The 20466-nt window shown below is 48.0% G+C and overlaps 2 protein-coding genes across 5 annotated transcripts in view; one reads left to right on the top strand and one right to left on the bottom strand.

The window, feature by feature from the left end:
- Window positions 1-5244, bottom strand: part of LOC135397021 (sperm-specific sodium:proton exchanger-like) — a 58288-nt gene extending 53044 nt beyond the window's left edge. For 2 of the 3 annotated variants that reach the window (XM_064628318.1, XM_064628321.1), the window contains exon 1: window positions 5050-5243. The gene's annotated coding sequence lies outside the window, so the exon portion shown is untranslated. Of the gene's footprint in view, window positions 1-5049 lie in introns of all 3 variants that reach the window. The other variant, XM_064628322.1, reaches the window with a different exon arrangement.
- Window positions 5245-8478: 3234 nt separating this feature from the next.
- On the top strand, window positions 8479-14982 carry LOC135398155 (uncharacterized). Of its 2 annotated transcripts, none has more exons than XM_064629590.1 (3): window positions 8479-8696; window positions 11770-13563; window positions 14530-14982. In XM_064629590.1, the coding sequence occupies exons 2-3, from the start codon at window positions 11818-11820 to the stop codon at window positions 14737-14739; spliced, it is 1956 nt and encodes a 651-aa protein (XP_064485660.1). In that variant the 5' UTR covers window positions 8479-8696; window positions 11770-11817; the 3' UTR covers window positions 14740-14982. The 2 variants fall into 2 exon arrangements, with proteins under 2 accessions (XP_064485660.1, XP_064485661.1); XM_064629591.1 differs by lacking the exon at window positions 8479-8696 and adding an exon at window positions 11492-11525.
- The last annotated feature ends 5484 nt before the right edge of the window (window positions 14983-20466 follow it).

Below are 20466 nucleotides of genomic sequence, written 5' to 3'. Positions count from 1 at the left end.
AGTGGGTGGGCCGGGCCCATCATCATCGTCATTTGCATTTAATGTCATTATAAAAATGACATGTGACACGAGCTGAAGTCTCCTTACCAAACGCCATGAACAAGATGGTGCAGATTTCCTTGAATTCGAAATAAAATGTTTTCAGGAGACGTAATGTTCTGTTAGTTTTTCCCGTGCTCAGCGCTTTGAGTTTTTCTGGTGAACAATTGCACTTTGCTTCTAGGGTGTGTTTGCTTATTAAACTCGCGCGACCCGCGAGTCGGAGACGTGACGTATGAGAGCCATCGTACGTCATCGACTCTAGCGACCCACCTCGAAAGGAGAGTCGCTGCGAGTCGACTCTTGAGCACCTCTAGTGTTGAATCCTCGAATTTTAGAACGGGAGTTAGTGTCAGGTGGGCGACGTCATGAGAGCCGCGCCGCGGCATTTTCGCCCACCAAGAGTCTACTCTCTCGGCTCTCGAGTTGTTCGAGTCGAATAAACAAACGCAACCTATATCTCGTCAGTTCGTACTGATACCCTCGAACCACTGCACTCCGTGTCGTCTGCATCCAAAACTGTGCGCGCACAACAAAGCATCGAAATTATTTCAAAACAAATATCGTTCGCTGTTTTTCAAATTGGCTAAGTGCAAACCAAACGTTGTTTCCGAGTGCCCGCAGTGAGAGAAAATGTTATTTAACTACATCTCAATGTTTGCAGATGTGTTTATCGGTGTAGACATCACCGGCAAAAGGCCTACACGGATACCGTCTGCAGCCTCCCAGTGCCATTGATTTAAGGGGCGTTTGTGTGTTCGTCTGACATCGGGCACACTTACGGTCCAAACAGATACGGTCATTACATTCTTGCCAGACGGTCAGTCATACGGCCTTTGCGACAAAGCTGAAGTGTGCCCGAAGTGAAGTGTAAGGGCAACGGAGCTCCCGCAAGACAGTTTACGGCGTTCCCCCGAAACTGAACAGGGGTAAACTAATGGCACTCGAGGTCGGAATGCCATTAGACGATTATGTCATCTTTCGCGTGACCGTGTGGCATGAGTAGAAGATAGCTCGCGATTTCCTTATGGCAGTCACTGCATGAACACTTGTACACCGCGGACATTCGTGTCCAATGATTTGGAAAGTATACAGGGAAGGGACAAAGTGTGAGAGATAGACTGGAGGAAAGGTACAGATACGAACGAAGACGAAAAATGAAAGGACTTATGTTGGCATTTATACTCTGTTAAAACGCGAGTGCCTACCAAATCCTGTTGGATTCAACCTCGTATAACGCACTATTTTTTCGAGCTTGGTTGAAGCCATGTGAAACACCCCTGTATAAACCTAGATTGAAGCAAAAGCCTCGGGTTGAAAGTCGCCGATATTTCGAACAGAGGTTGTTCTTATACTCGGCATCTAGACACGGCTGCCATCGCTATGAAAACTGCACTGCAGGGCATCTTTCGGGTGGGCTTCATCTGTGTGGAACGTCTTTCCTCCCAGGTGCTCTTTAAGGGGCCCAAACAAGTGGTGATCACTTGAGGCTAAATCGCGGCTGTAAGAGGCATGGGGCGAAACCTCCCTGCGCATTTCGGCAGGGGTTGCTACCGTCAAATTCGCCGTGTGAGGCCGCGGACATGGTCATAAAGAAGCATGACTCTTCCGTACAACATGTCAGGCCTTGTCTTGCAAATTGCGTTTCGCACGGCACCCTTTAACAACGTGGAGTTTAGTACTGGGCATTAATTGTGACCCCTTGCTCCAGGAAATACCACATGGGATGACACCCCGCACATCCCAGAAGACAATGAACTTTCCAGCAGACGGCTGCATCTTGCTTTTCTTTGGCGGCGGAGAAGTCTTATGTCGCCATTCCATGCTGCTTCTTTTTGTCTCTGTGATGAAATGATGCATCCAGGTTTCATCACATGTGATTATCGATTGCAAAAATTCGTCCCCCTCAATGGAAACCGGTTCGGCAGCTGCTCAGAGACTGCCATGCGCGCTCCCTTCTGGTCACAAATGAGGTATCGGGGAACACACCTCGCACAGACTTTGCGGAACAGTAAGTGCTCGTGAATGATCGTCTCCACGCTGCCGACGCTAATATTGCGGAGGGCTGCAATGTCCCGAACTGTTACTCGTCGGTTCTTGAGGATGGCTTGCTCAACGCCTGCGACGTTCACTGGCGTGACGGACGAACGTGTCCATATGGCTCGTTTGTCACCATACCTCGTCCTTCGCCAAACTGTCTCCACCGTTCGTATGCAGTATTCACCTTGACATCGTTTGTTCCCCATACTGTGCCTGTATATAATCTTTGCAAAATCTCAGCAGGTTTGACGTTCTCCTTCACGAGGAACTTGATTATGCATCGCAGTTCCACAGTTACAGACACACTGCTCGCCGACCTGTTAGATTGCGTGTTAGCGCCGCGAAGCAACTGTGACTATGAGCGGCGTACAGATGTGGACAGATGGGGAGAGGACAGCAGGAAGGAATGGGGGACAGGGATGGGGGGGGGGGCTGCACGTGCCACTGATTCCGGAAGGATTACACTCTTCGTCCTCAGCAAGTTTTATTCATTTACATTTATTCACTGATTTTTCTCGAGCAACCTTTCGGTCAACCTTGGTGGTGGTGCTGGTGAAAGGTCTCGCCGTTGTCGGCCTCACAGAGGTGGGCAACGTCACGACTGACGCCCTGGGGGAATGTGCGTCCTGGGCCGACTTCTAAGGGGACTGTGCCGACATATGTCTGAAAGCGTCTGAGGAAATCCCAGGAAAAAAACCAAGCCGGCACAGACAGCACCGGGATTCGAACCCGGGTACCGCCCAGTCTCTACGTGACATGGCCAGCACGCTAACCAACCTCGGTGAACATTGAACGACCCTTGTACATAACCTTTTTGTGCGAATGAAATATCTGGGATCACTTTTAAACCTTTGTCATTCATGGACTTTTGCTCAGGTGTGGGCTCCTATATACCGATCATCAAGGCACTGACCGAACCGATAGATAAATGGTGGTGCGACGATGTCCACAGCTCGTGCGCAACCACATTTTGTTCCTGGAATGGTTCATATCTGACGGCTCAGCCATCGATACCCATATTCGTTGCAGTAAGGCAAATTAGGAAGGGTACAGATGAATATGACGTCATCAAGCATCTACGGACACGTCTTGAAGGTTCGGTCCTTGTCTTCTTTCCTTTTTTCGAGGGTGCGACCTCCTCCAGCGCCGCGGCGACAACACAGGGAGGTTGTAAGCAAGTAGTATGGTTGTCTCTACCGTTTTTACACCGACCTGCGAGACACGCAGCACGATCGGGAATATTACGAGAAGGACGGCGCATTCAAAGTATCTGTTCGGCATCTCGCCCCCGTACGCTTTATTTAGTTTCCGACCGATATATACCCATATAGCCCTATTATACCTTCTTTTTACAACTCCTGAAATAATAAAGGCCGATTTTTACACCCGACTTCGGAGTAACATGAAAACCAAAAACACACGGAGGCAAAGTATAAACCTTCCAGCAGTGATGGCCACTAACTACTTCTACAGTAGTTTAACTAGTAGTTCAACTACTTTTCAGGGGAGTAGTTAAAACTACTTTTTTAACTACTGCAACGTAGTTTAACTACATCTATAACTACTTAACGTTGTCCATCAACACCAATCCCTTGTAGTGTTCTTGGACACCTAAATATGAATCGCAAGCAATGATAAACTTTGGCTCAGGCCATTGCTACGATCATCAAATACATGCGGCGGGATTCTTTCTGTGCCTACGAGATAAACTAAGTTGCAGAATTATTTCACAGCAAATGAGGCTTCACTAGACAAGCATTAAAGGTGAAGATTTAGTACACATGCATGACACAATTGCTCTGCACCTCCATTCTCATTAAACAAGTAGCTCTAGGTAAAAATCGGAAGCACAATCGTGCCCTAAAGCTTGCGGCAAAATCGGAAGTAGTTGGCGCCTTCAGTAACCTAACTACTGTAGTTAACTACTTAAGATAGTAGTTTAACTAGTAGTTGCCACTACATTTGTGCAAGTAGTTGATAACTACTTTTTAACTACAATCAGGTAGTTTAACTAGTAGTTTAACTACATGTAGTTAACTACTGGCCATCACTGCCTTCCAGTATATTCACTGTACAATCACGATAGGTATCACGATGACTCCGTAGCGCACTAGGACTACTACGCCTGACCATCTCCGTCTCTCATGCATGTTGACAGAAAACGTCCCTCTTCTGCTATAATCCCCAAGCGAGAAGAAGGAAAACTATAAAACAGCGGCTCCTTTTGACGCAATCGACACCTTCTTTCAGGTAGACACGCAAATAGCTACCTTTTCCCTTCGCGCTGTGTCACGCCTCATTGGCTCGGTAGTTCTCCTATACTCTACAGCGACAAACAACTTGCCAAGACATTTTCAACTTTTGTGTCCGCAATAATTAAGGCCCTGTCAGCTCGTAATAGGCCATACAATTTACAGTCTCGACATTTTCCAATCATTTTCGACGCTCGATGTTGCATCCACGTCAAAGACGTCGCGTGTGAGCTCTAAAGAAACAAGACAAACTGCTAAGCAATGGCGAAAGCAAACAAAGAACCGCTAAAACTGCGGGAATATTCGAATGGCGAAAGCGAATAGCTGTATATTCGATTAGAATTCAGAATCGAATATCGAATTCTATATTCGAATCGAAGCAGTGCCTCTTCCAACACGAATGTATTCGAATACTTCAGGAGCTGCGCTCGTAAGCCCCAAAACGCCGGCAGAAATGAGTACAAAGCAAAACGGGTGGTGCTTCATATACAGATATCAGGAACATCTCTATATACCCATATATGTGTTGTGTATCTGTTCTGTTCGATTACTTAACTATTCGCTTCCATTTACCATTAATGTACCATTCGCAAAGCCATATAGAGCACCAAAAGTAACGTGCTGCGGATACGTCCATGATGGATGTGTAAAGCAGCAGGATGTTTTGGAGGTCGCTAAAAACACTACGAAGAGAGACACGCGCACATTGTCAACTTACCTTCATATGAAATACTGCGGAGAAAGCGTGCACAAGAATAAGAAGTTGTCTGCGAGGTTTCCGTATCAGCCGTTTAGCGGGACTACAAGTAAACACTCCACGCGCACTGTCGTCTGCTTCCGAAGTGCATTCAGAGGTGAGGAGGAGGAAAAAAGTGCCGTTAGGTTTGTCCTCCCGACCAAAAACGTACGCGGGACAAGTCCGCCGCAGACGCTATAAAGGACAACTGAGATAAACAAATCACCGAGGCCGGAAATAGTGGATTGCACAAAATACTTGACTGTGTATCGATACCAGCGTCCCGTTGCCAGGTAACATAAGAAGCCGGAAGATGTGTCGACCGGACGTAAGATTGAGCAAAAAAAAAAAAAAATTATCAGGCTTCCCGATACGTCTCAGATAAGAGTGTGGGTCGAGCGCGCAAGAAAATGCCGAACAATGTCGAATACTCTCAAGAAATTGTTAGATATTTTCTCATTCTTGCTGTCAGAAATTGAGTGTGCATATACTCAGATGGTTTTGCGAAAGGTCGATTAGACGCGAAAGAGCGAAAGAACAGCACGAATTAGTTGTCAAAAGTTGGCGCAAGCTCCAGGTACAAACTGATGAGGCTTTCCGGTCCGCGACGTCTTTATTGCGTCGATACAGACATTTTACGTGAATATTTACTCAATTTACGATGCGATATGGGAAGGTGTAAATTAGTTATGCATGTAGATAAATGTTGGCTCAGATGGTTGACGAAGTTAAATAATGCACTACGTCAATAGAATACCAACCTGTTTCTCTCTCTCTCTCTCTCTCTTTCTCCCTGTCTCTCCATCTGTCTTTCTCTCCACTCTTGAGAAAAACCATAATCGCTTTTCTTATGTGCGTAACAATGCACCTGGGAGGTGTTGAGCACAAGTGTATTCATTCACGAGCGGGAAGACAGTTGCTTTCTCAAATGAGCGACGTTCATCTCGTATCCAGTTTCGGTTCGGTCAGAGCCCCTATATCCAGAGAGTAGGGACAACAACATGATCGTTTTCCTCCACTCAATGAGCGTCACGTGCCACTTTTGAGACTGTCATATGAAAACTTTTGCTCAGAGCTCGGGAACACAGCGGGAGAGGGTAACGGTAACATTTCTGTTACTGTTTCCCGTTTCGCATATAACTCTGTTTCCGCTCTCATAACTCTGTTTCCGCTTCTGATAGCAGCCTTTCAATTTCGTTTCGTTCGTTCTACAAACCAAACAGGAAATTCCGGTTCCACGAAACCGTGCATTTTCAGGGATTTAAAAGAATCTCTGCAGAGACATGGCTACCTACATCATCTAGAGTATCCTGCTGAGTTTCTGAATTCAGTTACTCATTGCGTGTCAAACCTCCTTCCAGGGCCGCGTCCACAAACGAACGCTAGGGAAACAGCACTCCCATGCAACTAGGGTTAGGGTTATGTCAGGAATAGACGCGTATACTCCTACAATGGTCTGTGTAGTCATGGGCCTCTGTTACAGGGAATAAAGAGAGAAAGAAGGAAAAATTACAGGGCGGTTACGGCTCCTGTAACGCGAAATTCAGCGTCAGCTGTATGTATGGCGAAATGAGGTCGGATGAAAGTGTGTAGACAAATTTATTTAAGCGTGATGAGTATTGATGGTGGGGGCCGAAATGGTTGCCCAGGTGAGTGGTGTCTTGAACGAGGGGGCTGTTCTGGAACACCAAGTCTATGCATGAGTCATGTCTAGTTGTGGGTTGGCATATGTAGGTGCATTCGATGAAATTCGTTCGCCAAAGTTCTATCCATATTCGCCGCTGGAACAACATAGAGGGGACAAATACATACAAAGCCTCAATTCGCCCACAAATACAAATACAAAGCCCACTTCAATGCAAAGCCCATCGATAGCGGTTGCAAACTGGCGGGATTCTCCTCCTTACTCCCAGTGCTGAGCGCACATGCGATAAGAGTTTTGTGCGGACATGCGAATGCCGACGACACCGACGGCGATCTCGGAAAAATCTCCACTATACAGCTGATGCTGTAAAACAAAGATCACCCATGTAGCTCCCTTTATCAATCATTTTCGTTTAGTCACGGTTTTCGGCAGTGGAAGAGGCTGTATATCGTAACTATACCCATTCGCATTTGTACCCTTCGCCATTCTATCCTTTCCAATCCAAAACCAGAGCGTGTCAGGTGTTAGTAGGCCGTTGAAAACCTCACCGTGAAGTTACCGTACCTCCTAGCGGACCCAATGACATGCAGTGTGCGTGACTCAGAATCTTATCCGTTAGGAGCGGTAGATACACTACTTGAAAGTCACGTTATCAACAGTCTACTATAACCAGGGGACAGATACCACAAGGCGTCTGTTGTGCCTGAGCTTATCCATTTGCATGCTCATGTCGGGCTTTTACTGTTATATATGATGAACGGGGCGACGTCGAATGCTAGTCAATTAATGCATACGGCTGCCCCGTTGGACTAAAGGAAAATAATAACTTTCTAGACGCCATTAAAACCAATACCTACATTAAGGAAATATAAATTTACCAAATTTTACAATTGAGATAAGATGCCATAACGACTGGCGGATTTGTATTACGGCCATATTTGTATCGTGATTTATGACGTAGCGCCATCTACCGCGGATGTCTTGAAGCGCTTTAGGCGGCAGCTTCGTACGAGCCGAATCGACAACGCTGGCTGGTGCTACACGTAGGAAGGGAAACGCTCAGACAAAGAGTCACAGAAACGTGATAATTTGCTGCGTCATCTCATCATATTCGTTATCATGTGTTTTCATCGTGTTCCTCCTCCACTAGGGAAACTTCAAGGGAAATATGGAACGGCACTCACGAGCTGGACGCAAAGATACACGAAGAACGGACACCAATGTACGTCGCCTCTGTAATGAACAACGAAATATTGCCATTTCAAGCTCCAGCCATGCATTATCGGATATTATCTACACCTGAAAACACACACAAAATATGCACTATAACTTGTGAGAAAATCGTTCGACTCTCCCATAACCTTCCCCCCCTCTTTCTCTCTCACCCCAAAAGATAGCGCATAGTGAACATCATTGCCTTGACTCGACTTTGAGCCTCGAGAGTCTCAAATTTGAGACTTCGTCTGTGTGTGTGTTCTCATCGTCCCTAGTCTTACCGTCATGTATTCTAGTCACCAGCTCATTGTCTCGTAGCACACGAAGAAATATTTTTTGAAAACTGTATCATCCAGTATATTCATGACTATTGTATCTGTATCAGCTACCCCCTTTGTACTACCTTCTCTCAGCTACTTTCGTCTGCAGCAAGTTTTATCTCCGATAAAAATAGAAGAAAAACAAAAGCTCTATTGATTAGATATTTTTAAAAGACTTTCGGCAGTTTTTTTATCACATGCCTATCTTCACGGGTACAGGAAGAGCACAGACGATGCCAAGAGGAAATACGCTTTGCCACTCCCTCCCTATTTCGTCGCACTTCTTTTTCTTTCAATCGCTGTGGATTTCATTTTATTTTGCTGAAGACGAAGAAGACGCATCCTCCACGAAGCGTACGCACCTTTAGCCTGAAGAAGTCGAAGTTCGGAGTGTGGTTCATCACTTGAGGGAAGCAGAGGACCATACGTACGAGCACACTGCCTCAGAGGTGAGTCAAGCGAACTATGTCGCACTAACAATGTCATGACATGCTTTAGTCGGACCTGCCCTTCGTTTTAAGGGCGAGGGCAGTAGTATTTTCGAAGTGTGATGTAGGCAAGCTTTCGCTTGTCCCATCCTACAGTTGGCAATACGAGTCAAGCGAAAGCCATCTTCCTTTCGTGAAATCCACGAGCGCCGTCGTAGTGACATTACAAGAGACCTTCCAAAGAGAGATCGTGACATTAGAAAAGATGAACACGTGACTCAATACCTCGCAATGCACCGGCCGGCGTGTTACATACGGTGCTTTACTCAGAATGGAACTGAAGTTGCACCGATTTCTTTCGAATGATGTAACCCCGAAATGGATCAAAGTACTATACGGCTTTCCAAGACTGTACTGTACTGTATCGCACTTCTTGTACAGTGCTGAACAAAAGTTTACGGAACACGCTCAAGGCGCATTCCTTCCTCAGAGTGACACGCTAGTAGCGATTGGTACAGTACGGACTTGCAAACGGGTGACTGGGTTACCGCACATGTCTAAGTCCATATGGTCCCATTCTCTGCTAGGGTGTCTCTCTGAGCACGGCCTCTTGCTCTGAGCAAAGAGGAGCGATCGAGGGACCGTGCTCTGAGGCAAGAATGCGCCGGAGCGTGTTCCACAAGCTTTTGCCCAGCACTGTGTACTAAAGCGTACTGCACCAGCGGAAGACTGGGAGGTGGTGGGTTCGAATCCTACCACCGGCTGTGCTGTCTGAGGTTTTCCCTGGGTTTTCCGAAGACTTTTCCAGACGAATGTCGGCACAGTTGCCCCTGAAGTCGCACCAGGATGCATACTAACCCCCCCTGTCCCCCACTCCTTCCCGCTGTCCTCTCTCCTTCGGTAAACATCAGTACGCCGCTCATAGCCACAGTTGCTTCGCGGCGCTAACACAGATCATTAAAAAGGCGTACTACGCTGCATCTGTTCTGCTCGCAAAAAATACCGCTGGCAAGGCAGACGTCGTGAACTTGTGTTTTCTGCAAATGGTGTCGCTGACCTCGATACCAACTGGAATGTACATGTAGCCATGCCCGAATGAGGCGCGGTATCGGCTAATACCGAAGAATTACTTTCTTTTGTTCAGACTTTATACGAGGGTGGTTCCATAAGTTTTCGGCCCGAGGTAGAAAATGCGAATAAAGACGCGTTGCGCCATCTGTTGGAGGGCCGGAGCACCACCACCACCTCCTCCTCCTCCTCCTCCTACTACTACTACTACTATTAATACTACCACCCTCAACCCTCTCCATGCTTTTGTCGGTTGGAGAGCGGCATTTCAAACAGCCAGAGTGCACTCTTCAGTTAAAATGGAAAAAGTCGAGTACCGCGCTGTGATAAAATTCTTGACAAAAGAGGGACTTTCGCCAAAAGAAATTAAAGCGCGACTGGACAACGTGTACAGGGAAGCCTCTCTGTCGTACACAACGGTAAAAGTCTGTGCTAAGCAGTTTTGACTGGGGCGAGAGTCCATTGAAGATGATCCACGCGATGGTCGTCCAGTGAAAGTGGTGACACAAGAAAATTTGTCTCTTGTCGAGGAGGAAGTGCTGAGCGACAGGCGTCTGAAGGTGAAGGAAATCTCAGAAAGGCTGGGGCTTTCCCAAACAACCGTTTTTCGCATCATCGGCGAGGGCCTTCACATGAAAAAGGTCAGTGCGAGATGGATGCCACGACTTCTCTCGTCAGTTCAAAAGCAACAGCGCGTCTTCTGTGCCAAAGAGTTTTTGGAGCTCTGTCAAGAGAACGAAGAAGAAATATTGAAGTCAATTGTCACAGGGGATGAGACTATGGTGGTCTAATATGATCCCCTTTCGAAAAAGGAGTCGATGGAATGGCGCAAACCAGGAGAAGCACCCCCAAGAAAAGCCAAGGTCCCACAATCCACGAAGATGATCATGGCAACAATATTTTGGGATTTTCACGGGATCCTCCTCATCGACTTCAACGAGAGGAACACCACTGTGAATGCGACTTATTATGCTTCACTCCTGCACCGACTGCGAGACGCCATCAAGGAAAAGAGGCGCGGCAGGTTGAGTCGAGGTGTCCGGTTGCTCCGGGACAATGTCCCTGTCCACACGGCTTCTGTTGCCAAGGCTGCACTGAAGGAGTGCGGCTTCGAAGAAATCCACCACCCACCCTACAGTCCAGACTTGGCACCGAGTGACTACTTCCTGTTCTTAAACTTGAAGAGGGATCTCAGGGGACGGAGATTTCAAAACGATAGTGAGGTGCAAGAGGCAGTTTTCCAGCATTTTGCGGACAAAACTTCGGACTATTTTTTCAAGGGTATAAGAATGCTGGTTGAAATGTGTCACAAGTGCATCGAAGTTAAGGGTGACTATGTCGAAAAGTGATATCACTTGTTTCGTCTCTATGACTATTAAAAGTTGGTCGGACCGGAAACTTATGGAACCATCCTCGTATATGTGTACAGGAGCGGCACTTGGCCTTACGCCCTAATGACTTCCCGCGTGAAATGCAGTGGGAGAGGTGGGAGTGTGATGCTGGCCACAGGCCAAGCAGTTTGCGTATTCCCCAACCTGCGTCAGTTCCAGAAAGAAGGCACGTGGGATCCGATTCGGCTTGTCTCCTGCAACGTGCAGTGACATGCTGACTAGGGAGTTTTAGGTGAACGTAAAAGTTTCACGATAACGTTTCCGAAAACATGATAAGCCAATCGCTTGATTCCCTTGGTGTGGCTGACATCACGTTGCTGATATCCTCCTCCGCTCACTTATCCGTATGTCATTCGACAAAGGTTGATGGGGCTGAAGTCTTCGCCTAAAGGTCAGTCTACGCCGCTGGCGTGATTCTGAACGTGAAATTGTAACATAATCGCTGCCCGGCGTGGCGTGGCGGGGGAGGGGGCGTTCAGAGGGGTTTACGCCATGCCCGACATAGCTTCAAAGTTTTTCCAAAGGGACTGAAAAGTTGAATAATGAAAGAATGCCTCTTGACATCCAATGACATACACTTTCACATGACCACTCCACAACATTCGTAATTCCCACTTCTTCGTCTCTTTCTGCAGGAGGCATAAGAACCGCTCCTGCGCTTACAGCTCCGACGGTCCTCGAACATGGACAACATTACCCTTCCGAACTGTTATCAAGATGCAGTAGACGTAGATATAACGACTCAAAACGTAGCAGCGTACTTCGATGTTACTTCCCACACAGAGCACGACATGACTCTCACACTGCTTCCAGAAGAGACAATGGAACCATCGTCATTGATCCGACCTCCCGCTGATCTCGAACGTACACTGGACTGTACGTCAATGACCCCACGGGACATGACTCTCACCCTGCTTCAAGAAGAATCAATGGAACCATGCTCAATGGTTGCAGATCCCGCTGTCTTCGAAGGCACTTCGAAGTGTGCGTCAATGCCCCTACGGTACAAGCCCCCAATGTTGCTTGAAGACAGCTCTCTTAAGGAAACGAACATGGTTCAAAACTGCCGTGACCACGAAGACATTTCGAATTCAGCATCAGGAACCCCACAAGAGGCACCTGAAACCACGATAACGAAGAACTGTAGTATCAATAGCAGCAACGAGACACTTTCCACTAGTACAGAAAGTATTAATAGTCATCAAGATGATCGAAGGGTGCGAAGAGCTCCGGTATGTGAAGGTGACAAGAACCGCAGTTCAGATAATAACCCATCCTCCCTTGGAAACTGCGACGCCATATCAGATGATGCCCTCGTTGACTCGCAGTCATCGAGTCAAGACACTTCACAGGTCGACGATCGACCATCATCAGATAGCGACGTACTTTATAGACACCATGTAGATGTTAATAACTCCGGTGCAGTTGGTCGATTTCTTGAACCACGACCCATCTCAGAAGGCAGTTCCTCCGGTGCAGAAAGCCAGAAGGAAGTCGTTGATTCTTTAGAACACAGAGAGGGAAAATCCAGAGATGAGCAAGACCCAGAGGACCGCGGTTCAGATAATAACCTATCCTTCCTTGGAAACTGTGATGCCATAACAGACAATGCCCCCGCTGACTCGCACTCGTCGAGTCAAGACACTTCACAGGTCGACGATCAACCATCATCAGATAGCGACATATTTTACAGACACCATGTAGATATTAACAACTCCGCTGCAGTTGGCCGATTTCTTGAACCACGACCCATCTCAGAAGGCAGTTCCTCCGGTGCAGAAAGCCAGAAGGATGTCGTTGATTCTTTAGAACACAGAGAGGGAAAATCCAGAGATGAGCAAGACCCAGAGGACCGCGGTTCAGATAATAACCTATCCTCCCTTGGAAACTGTGATGCCATAACAGACAATGCCCCCGCTGACTCGCACTCATCGAGTCAAGACACTTCACAGGTCGACGATCAACCATCATCAGATAGCGACATATTTTACAGACACCATGTAGATATTAACAACTCCGCTGCAGTTGGCCGATTTCTTGAACCACGAGCCATCTCAGAAGGCAGTTCCTCTGATGAGGAGGCTGCAGACAGCCAGAAGGAAGTCCTTGATTCCTTAGAGCACAGCGAGGGAAGGTCCAGAGATGATCAAGACCCGGAGAACGCGATAAGGACAGCGCGGTCCGTAGACGTGGAAGTGTTTCGAGCCGAAAGGTTCCTGGAGTCAACGCCTTGCAGCGATTTAGGATGTACTCCCAGGAAGCGCGCCCTTGCTGCCAGTAATGTTTTATCTCCGATCAAATGTCAGGTCCCAATTACAAGGAGCAGAGATATCAGTCAGCGCCGACGCCTGGAGCAAGCTTCTCGCCAGCAAGTTTATTACAAAGAGAACATAAATATTACTAAAAACTGTTCTGCTTTGCAAAGCCTGGTAAGTACGATACTCATGATGCTATGGGGTCTCCTGCTGGGGTTGTTTGGCACGAGGTTGACTGTGCTTAATTTGGTTAGTTCAGTGCTATAGACAAAGTCGGTCAGGTACCTTGAAGGCTTTAAAGTAGCAATGAAGTCATTTTTAACACCCTGTTTTCTTTGTATAAAACTGCTAAGCAGGCCAGTAAGGTGTACCACAAGAATTAATTCACCCCATAGTCATAATTATCGCAGAAATGAATTTAAAGTACCGCGACCGTGCGCCGCGGCGGGGGAGAGAAGTACCAGCCTGTGATCTGCCTAACACCTCGCGCCGACGCTACAGGGGTCACGCTCGCTGATTGGTCCAGAGAAATGTCTGCTACTCGGCTGTTCGTGTTTCTGAAAAAGCATTGCTCCTGGCTCGGTCATGATTTGGCCTCTCTTTCTATCCCCAATTCTCCGTGGGAAGTGGCAAATCTGGTTTACGGCGGCAAAGGAACAGGGCGCTGACCCCCACTGACCAGTGAACCAGAACGAGTTGCCCCTGTAACGTCATCGGTGACGACTGACGAGCCATCATACTTCTCTTCGTTGTACCCGAAGTTGCGAGTTACCGGTGAACCGGAGAAGCCATGTTTGTGGGAGTTATTTTCTGGGAAACAAATTGCACACACCAAAACCTTTCGCACTATTCGGTAAAATGACACGCACACTTTCGTCAGACTTCTTAATCTGAAAATTATTTGGATGGCCCTCTGCCCTGAAGACGTGAATGGATGACTCTTCAAGAAATAACCTGCCATTCTTGGAGTAGCATGACTGCATGACTGTACTATGTGATTTCACAGGGCAAATCCAGGGTGTAAAACACGTGCTTAGTAACCAGCACGGTAGTCGTTGTAACCGTCTAAATAATTTTTTTTTTTGTATGTCACTGTCAATATTTTCCCTTTGTGCACTGCTCTTCTTTTCATCCATGCAGAACGGAAGACATCGCCCCATTGGGAATAACGGAACCTTCTCCGATCACCAGCTTTCATCCCTGGACTGTTCCGCCGCTCAAAGCGACCCAAGATTTTTCCGTGCCGGCCGTTTAAAGAAGATTTACGTTCAACAATACCTACGCAACACCGAATACCGGCGTACCTGCGAACGTTCAAAGAAATACTTCACGAAGAAAACCTCTTCGTAACGTCGTCGTATTAGAGCAATAAGCTTTGAAAAGCGTGACAGCTTTACAGTTCCACAAGCTTTCCCGTTCGATCAAAGATGCAATTTTTTACGTTACATTCGTTCTCGTTCTATGTGCTACTATACTCTGTTGTTTCATTATGTAACGCGACCAATATGCAGGAATAACATGACGTGCATGCTGCAAATAGTTTGGGCGGAAACCACCTTGTTTAATGTTAAAATAAAATAAAATAGTTATTCATTCCAAGTATTTCAAGCTGAAAGACATGCGTGGTGAACAGACTACGTCGGAGTCTGCAGTAGGCCGTGGCAGTAGGTATTGTGAGGATGTAAATGTACTGTAACATTCGCATCCAATTACATGACTGAGACATGACTTGTCAACTTCGTCGTGCCTGCCGTCCTGATTTGTTGCCTTCGTCAGACTCAAGGAAATGTCCGTTCCACGATTCCACCAGGGTGACGCTTTCGCTGGGTTTCCCGAAGACTTTCCAGACAAATGTCTACACAGTTCCCTCTGATGTCGGCACAGAACGCATACTAAACCTCCTTTCCCGTACCCCTTCCTCCTTGTCTGCTGCTTTGCAGGAGCTAGCCTCGACTGTGGTCTCGACCGTGACGCGTGCTGTTCCCACTGTTCTTCCGTCGGCACTCCCGACTGAGGGTGATCAGGTTCTTCCACGTTCAACGGTGCCTCCATCCCCCCCTCCCCCTAGCATGCCCTCTACCCTCCCCGTTTGCCTCTACGCCTATCTCAATTTGTCCTTCACACCTTCAACTCCCTTCACTCCACTTTCACTTCAACTCCCTCTCTCTCTAAGCGCGGTGCCTCTCCCTGTAAGACTGGGTCTGGAAGTCCCCAAGGAAAGCGGAACAAAAAGGGTGCCCGGCCGAATGGGAGCAACGATGCTCATGCGGTTTTGCAACCGTTCCTGATCTTACCGCCTTTAGTTTCTCCTCATGCTCCCAATGTGGTCCTTCGCCAGGAAACGTGGCTAACTCTTACCGTTCTTACTCCTTTCGTTGTTTTTATTCTTACTGTTTAGCTGGTAAGGGGCGATGGTCTGTTGACCCTTCGATTTTTACTGCACTGGTACATTCTTCTTCTGTTTTCTTCACACATACGGCGCCGGGCGGCGAAGACCTCGGGGTCCATTTGTCCTTGCCGAATGACGCCCTTTCATTTATTAACGCTTACTACGTCCTCGGGGATAGTTATCGGATTTCTCGATTGACTCTGCCATCACTCAGGCATTTGGGAGGGCGATTGTGGGTGGTGACTTCAACTCTCACCATGTTATGTGGGGTTCTAAGACTGACGCGCGTGGTCGCGACTTGTGGAACTGGATTTGTAAGCGGAATTTGTACGTGGCTAATGATGGCTCTCCTACTTTCCTTCGTGATCTGGCGATATCTGCCATTGACCATTCGTTTTGCTCTTCCCGAGCCAAGATATCTTCATGGAAGACCACTGGTTCCTGAACCAATAGCGGCAACCTTCCCCTATACTTTGTGGCTCCTTCCTCTTCGCCGCGTAACACCTCCTTTCGGGTCCTCAATAACCGCCGCCTGCAGGGTCAGAAGCTGAACGCTCTCTTTGTCCAATGTGATAACCTTTCCTCAGTAGACTGGGCATCTTTTACACTGTCCTTCGTCGCCCAGTCCTTCGAGCAGTCCTCCTTCTGCGTTACGAAACGCACTACATCGCCTTGTGCGCCTTGGTGAAACGACGACTGTGCAAGAGCGCATAGGCGCGCCGCAAGGCTGCATGGAAACGAGTACTTGCCAATACCTGTTATGTGAACTGAAAAAGCTACCAGTTTTATAAAAGCTCTCTTCAAGCGGTCGGTTACTGCGGCAAAGCGTGATTTTTACTCGGGACGCGACACCTTCCTTTCTGCACCGAATCGTAGAAAAGCGCTACATATGCATATTGCCTTGCTCCGCTCCTTTTCATCTGCGATCTCCCGGTCAGACCTCACTATCCTCTCGGACACGGATTCTAAGGCGCGCCTTGAAGAAGTTGTCAAGGGTTTATCTATGCGCTTTTTCAACGCCGGGCACCTCGGCTCAGCTCTTCATTCCGTGTAGGCTATTATGATGTCTCTGCCGACGAGTTGAACCTTGTTGTGCAGGCCTTGCCTGGAACAGCCCCTAGACCCGATGTAATCTCTGCTGCCACAGTGAAATGTCTGTGGGCCAAACACTTCGGCACTTGTTACTCTGGACATTGCCAAAGCTTATGACAGTGTCATACATGCTGTGCTCCTGCAGAGGCCTCTATACACCGCCGCTCCCCCGTATCCGCTTGCTTGGATTGTGCACTTTCGCTCGAGATCGTACCTTTTTTTGTTGAGACGGCCGATTTGTCTCCTCAGCGTACTCTCAGAGTAGAGGCGTCCCCCAAGGGTAGGTTTTGTCTCCCATAATCTTTAACATTCTCATGAGCTCCCTCCCTTCTGACCCCGACGTTCTCACCGTAACGCCGTAACGTACGCCGACGACATTGCGTTATTCGCCTCGGCATTATCGTTGCCAGAGTTGTACGCGTTGTCTACGTGGTTGGATTCTGTCCATCTATCTCTCCACGTGGCTAAGTCGGCTATTCTCGTCTTCCCGCTAACTGCGGCCGTCTCTATCGATCTAAGGGTGGGGCTGCAGTCTGTCCATCAGGTGCGCCAGCTAAAATACCTGGGTGTATGGTACGATGACGCTCTGTGCTGGTCCCATCACATTGACTACATGAGCATCAAGGCAGAGAATGCTCCATACTTCATCGATGCTGTAGCCCTCGCATTGGTATGCGCAGGTCGGGCTGCTCTGCTACATGTTTATAAACTATACATATATATTAGAGTTCGGCTGTGTTCTATTTTCCTCCTTACCTGACAGGCGCTTAAGCAAGCTATACCTCTTAGAGAGCCGGGCCTTGCGACTCTGCTTAGATCTTCCGAGATATACGGCAAACGATGCGCTTCTCTTTGACGCCCGTCTGCCTTCACTGAAAGAACGGTTGGTTTCGGTTGTTTACTGTCTGTTGCTCACCTCTTGCGAAGACAACATCCGATTGCGTTGGGAAACATGAGTCGATGAGAGACACTTGGCTTTGGCTAGTACGCCGTTGGCACCGTAGGAACGCACCGCAACTGCTTTTCGCCGAACAACTCCTCGCGCCATTGAGGATCTCTTTGGCGGATGTGTGCGTAATTGCGCCTCGCCGGGATGCCCCCTTGGTTCAGATCGTTGACATATTTCACAAGGCTGCCAAGCGCCTTCCACCGATCACTCTACAGAGGACATTGATGGACCACTTAAACCGCTATGCGGAGTACTTCATCGTTGCAACGGACGCGTCGGTCTCTGAGGAGCGCGCTGGAGCTGGCTTGTTTTCCCCTCAACTTGGTTTTCAGTTGCCGGTTCGGTTCGGCTCCCAGACTGTACCCCTTCCTTTGACAGCGAGTTTTTAGCTATGGCCCTTGCCCTCAGGAGGGTTCCTCCCGCCTTCGAAAGGATTCTCTTGCTGCTGTCATTTCAGCTTTGGCGTCACCCTCAGGTTTGCTGCCGTCCTCAGAGTCACTGTTGTCCAGTTTGGTACATCTTGCCACGCCTCACATTCGCAATGTCATCATCACGTGAATTCCTGGAATCATGATTAAAAGCGGTAAAACCCCCCCAAACAGCACAATGTACTGAAAGTCGAGTGCAATAGGGGTGGACGGTATGTGTCTTATCAATGTTCTTTAGTTTCACGAGTATGTTCAAGGCCTTCCATCTACCCATCCACCCCTATTGCACTCGACTTTCAGTACATTGTGCTGCTTGGGCCAGTGCCGGGGAGCTAAAAAGGCAGAGACAGACACAAGCACTGACTGGCGAACCAAACACTTTATTATTATTCAAAACCAGCTTAAACCTGATCTTCTCGAATTCAGCTCCGCCTTCTTCTCAAGGTTGTCCCTCCTCCAACTGATCTGCCTGATCACGTGTTCTAACAAGACCTTGTTGTTCCTTCCTATCAATAGCTGAACGATAATAAAGTTCTTGGTTCGCCAGTCAGTGCTTGTGTCTGTGTCCGTCTTTTAGTTCCCCGGCACTGAGGTTTAAACGCTTTTGATCACGATTCCAGAAAACCGAATAGCCCAATTTTTAACCGTTTTTGTGAATTCCTGACCACCCTGGTCTGACCTATAACGAAACGGCTGACACCCTCGCTAAAACGTCCCCTTCTGGGGAGGTATTTCCTCTCCTCCTAGTTCTTGGGCGTACTTCTGTTGCCAGGTGTAGACGACCCACAAGCCTGTCCTGAGATGCCCTTCCACGACCACCCTATGAACACCTTTCCTTTTCATGGAACCCTAACCTTTCACCTCCAGGCAGACAGAAGTCTGCGTGACGCGAGCTCGAGGCCTGGCGCTACCGTTCAATGCTTACCTTCGCCGTGCTGCACGCTCTTTGTCCCCTGTTTGCTCCCATTGTGGCCAGGATGAAGCAACTGAACACTTTTTGCAGTCCAGTTCGGGACATCGTCAAATTGGGTTGAGCAACACGAATTGTCACATCGGCGGCGTGCATTAGAGGTTTTCAATCGTGTTATCGGGAGTACCATCCCTCTGGATAACTCGGCTAGTTTAGGAGCAAGGGTGTTTGCGGGAGACGAGGTTGAAGGAACGCTCAACTATTCGGACGCGATTGTCTTAGAGAATATACTACAAAGCGTTGCAGAAGATGTCTGGCAAAGGGAGTGGTACGCAAGCTCTACTTTCCAGTTACCACGTAACTTTAGGCACACAAGCGTGGAATGGCTGAAGTCTTACTTCGATGCCACCGTCAATGGTCCTCAGCCAACAGCTCCTGCGCGTTTGATCATAGAGGCGAGCGTGGAATCTTTTCTCAGATTTTTCGCCGACATCAGGGACTCCAACCCTCCTGGAGTGTCCCGAAAAGTCAATGCAACTAAGCCTTATTTGGGACGTCGTTGTCGATGAAACCTTTGGCGATTCACTCGTAGAAGATTCGGTGCGTAAACTGTAGAAGACCATTGTGAATGAGATGCTACGCTTTATTACGCAGAACTTCCCTCCCGAAAACGTTCCCCTCACTCAAGACATTGTACCGAGGAAGAGCTACCTCAGAGGGATGAACCTGCTTCGCTGTGAATTTGGTGTCTTTTAGCGGTACAAGAGTTTCTGGTGACTCTAATGAAGTCTACCACGTGGGACAAACATATTGATGCCTGGCGGTTGAAGAAGTCGAGGGGGGAATCTTCAACATGAGTGTCGTCTTTCATAATTTTTTGTGGCTCGCGAAAACGAAGTGAAGCGGAGTACAAGATTATAAATAAGGGCATGATGGGAAGTTCGGACTTTGTTTGGAGTTTTCGAATGTCCAGCTGTGTCTACGGTGGACTACTGTTATATGGACTACACTGCACAAGTTAGTTCCTGAACACTGTCCTAATGCCAGAAAACACATTTTATAAAATCACGTATTCCGCATCACCTGTAAGCTTGTGTTCATTGCACTAAGTGGGATCCTGAAAGCGTCATATACCAGTCAATTATCAGTTGGCGATCGGCTGCGCTACTGGGGTCGCCTTCATCGTATAGTCCCCCACACACTGGTCTTGTACTCTAGCTCAGCGGCTCGTTCAGCTGCTACCTGTGCTATGAAAACAGTAAAAGGTGAAGTGGGCTCGCCGCACGTCCCATCACATGCGCATAGTTTT

Source organism: Ornithodoros turicata, chromosome 6 (assembly GCF_037126465.1).
Source record: "Ornithodoros turicata isolate Travis chromosome 6, ASM3712646v1, whole genome shotgun sequence".
In the NCBI taxonomy this organism is placed as follows: Eukaryota; Metazoa; Arthropoda; class Arachnida; order Ixodida; family Argasidae; genus Ornithodoros; species Ornithodoros turicata.
Note: the sequence above shows the minus strand (reverse complement) of the source record. Positions and strands in the feature narration are given on the sequence as shown.